Genomic DNA, 9143 nt, shown 5'->3' with positions numbered 1-9143 from the left:
ATCAAAGACCGCCAGCCGCTGCCTCCCGAAATCGACAGCGTGTACCGCAAGCTTCGCTCCACGATGGAGATGACCCTGGGCTACCCCGACTGGGCAGCGGACGAAGCTCGTTTGGACGCTTATTACGAACCCGTAAAGATCGGCAACTCGTACCTCGAGTCCCATATCAGCGCCGCCGGGATAACCTACCTCCGCAGCTTCGACGCAGCCTACAGCATGTGGGGTCGCGAGCGACTCATGTTCCCCGAAGACCCCGAACGTTGGACGCTCGACCCGGCCTGGCTAAACATCTACGACCTCCAAGAGAACCGCTTCTACGTCCTGCCGGCCACTCTTCAACCGCCCTACTACGTCGAAGGAACGGCTGCTTCTCTCAACTACGGAGGCTTCGGTTTCCTGCTGGCCACAGCTGTATTGGCCGAGCTGTTGTCGCCCAACGCAGAGCAGGCAGCAGCATCGTCCGGAAGCAACTTCCTGGAGCGGTCGCTGCAGCTTGTGCGTGACCGACTCGCCGAGTCTGCGCCGCGTTCGGGAGCCTCCAACGGCAGCTGGACCGAGGCCGCTGCCGCGAGAGTAGCCTACCTGTCGTACCACATGCACGGCGACTTCCACGACGATCAGGCGGTGCGAGGACTCGAGAGCACGGCGCCTGACCAGATTTTCTTCATAAACGTGGCCCGCACGTTGTGCACGCTGGCGCGCAGTCGCCATTACACCCGCGTTGTGGGCCAGAGAAAATTGGTCGATGCGCTGAGCTCAATTGACGATGCGCTGTTATCTCTTCCGGAGTACCGGGACGCATTTAATTGCTCCACCCTTTAATGCGTCCTGTGGGGTTACGGGAAAGCACCATGCCTTCCATCAAGATATTTATATTGCAAACCTGCCACTTTTCTGTTGTATACTGGACACTTTTCTATTGCATACTAGACACATTACATATCGAGACCAGGAAGATGCATCACCTTACTATGATGAAGTTAGCTCCAATATGGTGGCATATCAGACAACCCCTAACGAGACTTTCAATATTCGCCCTATGAATGTATTTTCATAGCTGTTGACATATGTGACATATGTGTTGCATTGTAGCTCATATTGCTTGTCTCCCTCCTCCCTGCCGCCCTTGAATGACTTGCGATCATAGCGTCTTACGCATGCGCTGCTGCTTGCGTGAAACATTTTGTGCGCCAATATTAGGCTGAAGCTTTCCCTGCGAAATATTTAGGAAAGCTTCGGACTTACAACGAGCATCGCCTCGTGCGCTATGTAAATCCGTGTGTAGCTCACGATTTTCAGTTTACATCGTGCTTGCAGTGTTAATATAAAACGTTACTCAGTTATTTGTAGTGTATGCCTCCTCTGCTTAAGAACTTAAATCTTCCGTGAGCGCCTTGCTTTCTTCCTGGGGGCAACATAAGCTGCGCACTGTTCCCAAAACTAGTTGAAGTTATTGCGTAATAATCTATCTTTAATATATATGCATCAGTAATGGCTTTCGGAATCTAGTTAATGTGGTGAAGTCGGAACAGTAACTGCGAAAAAAATACAAAAAGACGAAGTTTAATGACTTTACGGCTCCAACAAGAAAGCCTTGCTTAAAGTTACTTGTTCGCCCTCACTGTTCCTTTCAACCTGGCATTTTTCAGGAAGCAGGTAAGTTGCTCTGCATGTGGCCTGAGTGAGCAGCGTGATTTGGTTTGATATTTCATTCCTTTTTATTTTTTTTTCAGTACAGGAGCGCAGCAACCACGGAAAGTTTTTGCGGAATCGAGGGAACGGAGTTTCAAAGTATACAGCAGCAGGTATTGGTTAGTTTGCTAGATATGTTTAATATTGGGCTTGGAGAGACTGGCTATAAGCTCATCGAAGACATGCAAACAGCGATTGCCTTCTCTTTCGAGAGCAAACTGGTCTTTTGGTTCCGTATAGTTCCAACGCAATGGGACTTAATCAAAAGCTTATCTTTCGGGATAAAAAAAGAAACCCTCACGTGCTTTAAAGATAGATAGATAGATAGATAGATAGATAGATAGATAGATAGATAGATAGATAGAGAGAGAGAGAGAGAGAGAGAGAGAGAGAATATTGATTAGCACGATCAGAGGCGCAGTTCGGTCTCAGCCATGTCCTCTCCCTCAGCCGTCGGCCGGGATCTCCTGGATCTCAGCAGCGGGCAGGGCGAGACTGATGACTTCACGTCGTCCCCGTGCTTAAGAAAATCTTTGGGAGCAAGCATGAAGGATGCGAATGGGCGGTATTCAGGTGCTTCCGTTAAATTTCCGACCGGAATATAAATGGGCCCACCATGAATGCTTGCTCAAAGCTGAAGTACGTGCTTGATTGGCAGAAGCGGATGAGCTGAGCAGTGCTCTGATTGTTGTTGGGATACCTTTGCGACAATATGTGCTCAGTATCAAGGGTGGTGGTAAAGACGTCCAGGGCAATGTCTATGGGTCTAAGAGCGACTCCAGATAAAGTCAGACCATGACTTCACCGTCGTCGATGTAAATGCCCTCGATTATTTTCAGTGAAGACTCAGATTCCCCGTATGTGGATGGGTCTTCTGTGGACGAGTGGCGAGATGACTCGGTAAGGAAGCGTGGACAAGTTCTGAAGGGGGAACGCGTGAAATTCACGTCATGGTGCAACGAAACCTCAGGCTTATGGATCTTCAGTATATACTTCTAGGCTGTCTGGCTTACGTGCGCGTATCTAGCGGTACGTGTAACGCTCAGACGCGGGACATGCGCGGAAGCAGCCGAAATGGGCGCCACCTTGGCTTGATAAGCAGGCGGAAGGGAAGGCACTAGGAGCTGGTTCTGTGGGGACGTTCGACGGAGCAAGCGGCTACCGGGATTTATTCGTAAGTGTTTGCCCGGGTGGTTACGCCCAGCTTCTGTATGCTTTGCGTTGTTATTTCCGATTGTCATGCTTGACCCTTTTCTTTTGTTGAGCTCCCGGAAGCGGGGGCGTTTGTTTTGTTTACTGTTTGTGCCACAATGAACACACTTTTGTCGTGTTACTCAGCTTGTGTTGTTTGTCGGTTAAGCCGCGATTCACGGACCCGTCTGACCAGAAGGCACTGTCTCCGCACCGTAAAATGCAGAGGCTAGACCACGTTTGCATGACTTATGGCATAGTATGACTTGTATAGCAGTATGACGTGTTTGACGTGTGAGGAGGAGGTGATTCAGAGTGAAGACGTATGTTAGGAGATACTGCAAATTTCTTCATACCTTTGGCATCGGTTCGCCCACGAGACGAGCGCAGATGTCAGCGTCTTTAATACATTTACTATTTTTTCACTGTTCTCGCACTTTTCGAGCAAAAAAAGGCGTTACAATTATCGGTCGGTTGTTAGCATCGTCGTCGTCGTCATCATCATCATCATCATCATCATCATCATCATCACCACCACCACCACCACCACCACCACCACCACCATCATCATCATCATCATCATCATCATCACCACCCCACCCCCACCACCATAATCATAATCATCATCAGTAGCATAATCATCATTACAATCATCATCATCATCATCATCCTGACTACACCCACTGCAGGGCAAATGACTCTTCCACGTCTCCCGAATAACCCTGCACATTGCCAGCTTCGCCCACCCAATTAATTTCACCCGCCCACCTAAACTTCTGCCGCACCCTGCTACGCTTGCCTTCTCTTGGAATCCACTCCGTTACCCTTAAGGACCAGCGGGGATCTTGCTTTCACATTACATGCCTTGCCCAAGTCCATTTCTTCATATTGATTTCGACTAGGGTGTAATTACCAAGCGTTTACTCCCTCACCCACTCTGCCCGCTTCCGTCTCTTAACGTTACACCTATAATTTTTCTTTCCGGCTCGTTGAGTTCTCCCTGACTTAAGCTGAAGCCTTTTCGTTAGCCTCCACGTTCTGCCCCGTAGGTGAATACCGGTAAGATACAGCTATGCTGTATCTCATCGATTATGATTTGCAGTTCACCTCCTGGGTGACTCACCAAGGCAATGTCATCAGCGAATCGCAGATTATTTAGGTATTCTCCATTTACTCTTATCCCCATCTGTTTCCAATCCAGGCCTCGGAACACCTCCTCTAAACAGACGGTGGATAGCATTGGCGAGATCGTGTCTCCTTGCCTGACGGCCTTCCTTATTGAAATTTTATTGATGACTCTAAGGAGGACTATGGTAGCTCTGCAGGCGCTAATATATCTTCCAGTATATTGACATAAGGCTCATCTACACCCTGATTCCGCAGTGCCTGCATGACTGCTGAGGTTTTCACTGAGTCGAATGCTTTCTCGTAATCAATGAAGGCTATATATAGGGGCTGACTGTATTTTGCGCATTTCTATATCGCCTGGCTGATAGTGTGTATATGACCTATCGTGGAATATCCTTTAAAAAAGCCTTCCTGATCATTTGGTTGATTAAAGTATAAGGTTGCCCTGACTCTACTAGCGATTACCTTAGTAAATACCTTGTAGGCAACGGACAGTAAGGTGACCGCTGTCTGAAATTTTTTAACTCCTTGAAGTCTCCTGTCTTATAAACTAAGATAATGTTGCGCTCTTTCAAGCTTTTGGTACGGTCGAGGTCATAAGGCATGGTGTATACAGGGTGGCTAGTTTTTGTAGCGCAATCTCCCCTCCGTCCTTCAATAGCTTCTCGTTGTCGGCGCGGCAGAGGTAAACCTAAAGGTGTCATGCGCATTTGGAGTAGACGCTGACCGGGTATGCCCCGCCCTAGTTCCTCTGTGGGAACGGCTCGGAAGACAAGATTCACAGCCTGTTCCTCAGCGCAGATAACTTTCCTTGCGTCGGTATCGTAACCGACACTAAATTTAAAGTAGAGGCTTGAGACAAAGTTTTGCCTTTTACTGCACTGAAACTTTTGGTTGTTAGTAACACAGGTGTTATCTCCTTTCTTGTTATTCAGTGCTATGCTCTGTTTTCTCTGCTTTAGAAAATTTCACAAGCCCTGCAAGACTTCTGGTAGTAGTGCGCGCAACTAGGCTGTAGATTCCTGGTGGCAGAGAGGCGCATTAACGAACGCTCTAATGTTTAGACCGTTCAGATATCGACAAGGCGCTTGAAGATAAGCCGGTGCCCTCCACTGTGTCACTGTTCACTGCCTGCAATCCTATTTGGGAACTGCCAAAATGGTTACATCGCTTACACCTCATGCGAAATGCGTAGAAGTGCGCTATCTTGTTTTCCCAGTAGCGGATCCCGCATTCACCTCCTTGACCTAGCAGTTTCAGTCAAGTCCTTAACATCCGCATTAAGACGGGTGCCATTTATGACGTCGAACTGAGCTCGCGGTCACACATTGATCATGTCAGGTGACCCCCCTCCCCCTCCGACGCGCATAGCCCCAAGTGAAACGCGGGACACTACACAGGACCTTACGTTTATCAAAAGGCCACTCCGCGGATCATAGTATAACACCCTCGAGGCAGAGGGCAGCGACTACTGCATCCCTCACACTGAACCGGAGAAAGGGCGCTACCGACTATCGTAATGAACTGTGAGAATCCGGACTGGGCCGCCCTACTCAATATCGAACGGGATGGGACCATCTCTCGATGATGCCTGAATGGCGACTGCTGCTCGAATCCGCACACCACGTTAGAAAAACATCGGGGGCCGTATTAACCACAGTCTTAGAGAAAAAATGCGATATCATTTGGAAGCTAGTCTACACCCAGAAATTACTAAAGACCCCTAATTTTGAAGTAGGCACAATCAAGAAAATAAATTAATGTGGATTAGTTGGGGTTAGTGGGTGGATTAAGGTGAATTCGTGGGTCGGGTTAGCATAATCTTACATGATAATTCAATGGAAGGTACTCGAACATTCTAATCCTCAGATATTTAATTTTGTGGGACTGATGGCGTCGGGACCCTCTCGACCGGTTAAAGAATTTCGTTACGGAGAAAGACGATGGTTGTTGCAAGACTTATAGCATTAAATTCAACTCACAATCGAGAGCTGGGACGTCGGTCGATATATAATGCTATGGGAACGCCGTGGTCTGCACACCTGCCAGTGGAGACACCAACAACGTCAGCGGGTCACCCACAAATAAATTGCTACCCTCACGGATCAAAACAGAGCGCTACGCTGGCCTGCTTACCCAGTAAAACAGCTACGCCATCTACGTCAAGATAAAGGGCACGCTAGGAGCCGCGAGGATGTGGGCGCTCCTACTCCACCGCATCTGACCTGACAGCAGCGAGGAGACTAAATGCAAGGAGGTCTAACGCACATGTAAGAAAGGGGCATTTATTATACACATGTTTCTTCTTTCCGCAAGTGTCGTTCTGTGCAGCGAGCGTGCTTTTGTGCCCACACGTGTGCTTTCTGTACGGGGAGCGTCCTTGGCGCCACCCGCCGTTCTGCGAACGTACCGATCGCCCGCTTCGTTACCAATTGGTGTGGTCGTTAGGGTCGCGGGCAATGTCCCCGCCACCAGAAGTACGAACTGGAGAGCCGCGCGGCGTCTGCTTTCAAGTGGGCCCGTGCACATGTGCGCGTGAGTGTGTGCGTGTGTGTGCGCTTCCGGTGCATTGTAAGTGCGCGGTAGCCTGCGGCGCTGGGAAGAGACACAGCGAAGAGACGGACGACAAGGAACGAGTGTGTCTCAGAGAGTGTGTGTGTGCGATGCTCGACGGTGCGGGCGCGCGAGCGGGTGCGAATTCGCGAGTAACTATTTTGGCATGTAAATAAGTTTTTGTAAATATATCCTTTTGCATTTCCTTCACATGAGTGCTTAATCGTCTCATTTCTTCAGCGCGTATTAGCTAACATTAATTTAATCTTAAGTGTCATCTCTAACATTAATCAGAAGTGGGATTGTAACTGCGCGAACCGGACTGGAGACTGCGAATTCCAGATAGCGAACTGTAGTTAATCACGACCATGAGCGAGACACCTTCAGGAGCGACAGCGGGCACCACCGACGGTCAATATGGAGGAAAAGTGAGCGACAGCATTTCAGTGAGCGACTTCCTGAGCGCGATGCGGGAAAAAGACCGTCTGTTGGCCAGTCTGCCGGAAAGGCTCGCTCTACCAGCGTCATCAGGAGCGCCAGGCGTAGCAGCAGCAACAACAACCTATCAGGTGATGCCTGACCTCAGCAGGAACATTTCTGACTTCGATGGCAGCGGCGATGCGGTGTCGGCGAAAGAGTGGCTGGGAAACCTGCAGACCACCGCTACACTGCACCGATGGCCTGAACCATTCAAGTTGGAGACTGCTAAGTGCCACCTTGTGGGACCTGCCAAGGACTGGCTGCGTTCTCGCAAAGAAGTGAGTACGTCGTGGGAAAATTTTGACTGCCACTTCCGCCGCACCTTCTGCGGCCAGACACGAGCGGCAGAACGATGGAGGAAGATGCAGGAGCGAGTACAGCAGCGCAACGAAAGCACAACAGCCTACTTCCATTCAAAGGTGCGTCTTTGTCGAGAGGCCAACCTCGATTTTTGTGACACCCGGGAGCAGGTGCTGACCGGTCTCCGCTCAAGGCAGCTCTGTACTATGCTACTTGGACGCACCCACGAGGACGACGACGATCTTCTCCACGATATTATGGAATTTGAGCGTATCGACCGAGAGCGGGAGCAAAGGTTTGGCGGCACGCGTGAGAAGAGGCAATTCACGGCGGCCACCGAAAGGGTTGCAGAAACACCACCTGCGCGGAAGACTACGTACGATCGATTTGGCAAGGACAGGAGACCACCCCTGACCAACGAAAGAGGCCAGTTCAAATGCTACAACTGTGGGCTATTCGGACACATCTCCCGCGATTGTCCAGAAGAAAAGCATGAGATGAAATGCTTACGCTGTGGGAAGAGCGGCCACACGCAGCGTCATTGTTCGATGAGTCAAAGCAACGAGACCAACACAGTGACCGACACCGAACGGAAAATCGCCCCTGGAGCGCTACTGAAGCAGGCCATGCTGAACGGGACGACGACCCTCGTCGGCATGATCGACAACGGCAGCTCTGGATGCCTCCTGCCTGCCTCTGCGGCTGCACGTTGCGGTGCGAGGCTGACGAAGGATGCCACGGCCCTCTACGGTTTCGGCAGCCAAGGCACTCCTTCAGCCAGGGCGATCGGCAAGTGCTACACAGACCTCGAGATCGACGGTGTCAAAGGCGAGAACGTTCCTTTTCTTGTAGTGCCAGACGATACTTTGACAGTTGACTTGCTTGTCGGGAGAACGTACACAGAACTACCTTACGTGGCCTACGCCAGGCTGGGTGGTTGTTTGCGCTTCTGGCACAAAAGTGTATGTCCGTTCTCTCACCTGGAGCCGTTGAATGAGCCCAGACTGCGTGTGAAAGCGACTAGAGAGACCGTCATTCACTCTAACTCCATTAATTGGATAACCTTATCATCAGATTCCGATTTGTCAGGCCCTGTTTTGTTCGGTACACTTGGAAGCGAAATTCTTGTCGACATGAGAGAAGGGGAGATTAGTGTGCCGATTTTCACGAGCGGAGACAAAGACTTGCTTGTGAAAAGGGGATGGCGACTCGGGCGCGTCATGGAGGTTGACGTTGTGGAGATACCTGACAGCCAAACCAACCTGCCCGCGTGAGCGAGAGCGATGCAACTGAGCCCAAGGTTTTCTGCGTTGCGACAGAGCGCAGACCAATCGAGGATCAGCAGCTTGAAGTAGGGCCCTCGGTAACGAAGCAGCAAAAGGCTGAACTTCTTGGCCTTCTAAATGAATATCGCGACTTCTTCGCCAACAACATTAGCGAGCTGGGATGCACTCCTGTGCTTAAGATGGACATCACGGAGACACCTGGAAGTTGGCCTGTTGCGGTTAGGCCGTACCGAACAAATGCCGCGGAGAGAGAGACAATTCGTGAGATTGTTGGAGAGTGGAAAAGAGAGGGTATCGTAAGCGAGACCTCGTCGCCTTACGCGAGCCCAGTGATCCTAGTGCAAAAAAAGAACGGCGAGAAGCGTTTAGCCGTCGATTACCGCCGCCTGAACGCGCAGACATTAAAGGAAAAGTACCCGCTCCCTAGCATGGACGAACAGCTTGAGAAACTGTCTGGGGCGAAGCTGTACACTGTGCTGGACCTTGCTCACGGCTATCTGCAGGTGCCACTCA

General features: G+C 50.4%; 1 protein-coding gene across 1 annotated transcript; it reads left to right on the top strand.

The window, feature by feature from the left end:
• Nucleotides 1-6932: 6932 nt before the first annotated feature.
• On the top strand, nt 6933-8618 carry LOC144108543 (uncharacterized). The gene has a single exon (XM_077641754.1). It carries the CDS (start codon nt 6933-6935, stop codon nt 8616-8618), a length of 1686 nt encoding a protein of 561 aa, XP_077497880.1.
• Nucleotides 8619-9143: the final 525 nt, after the last annotated feature.

The sequence above is a fragment of the Amblyomma americanum genome, chromosome 10, assembly GCF_052857255.1.
Source record: "Amblyomma americanum isolate KBUSLIRL-KWMA chromosome 10, ASM5285725v1, whole genome shotgun sequence".
NCBI classification, from domain to species: domain Eukaryota; kingdom Metazoa; phylum Arthropoda; class Arachnida; order Ixodida; family Ixodidae; genus Amblyomma; species Amblyomma americanum.
This window is presented reverse-complemented; position numbering and strand designations above follow the sequence as displayed.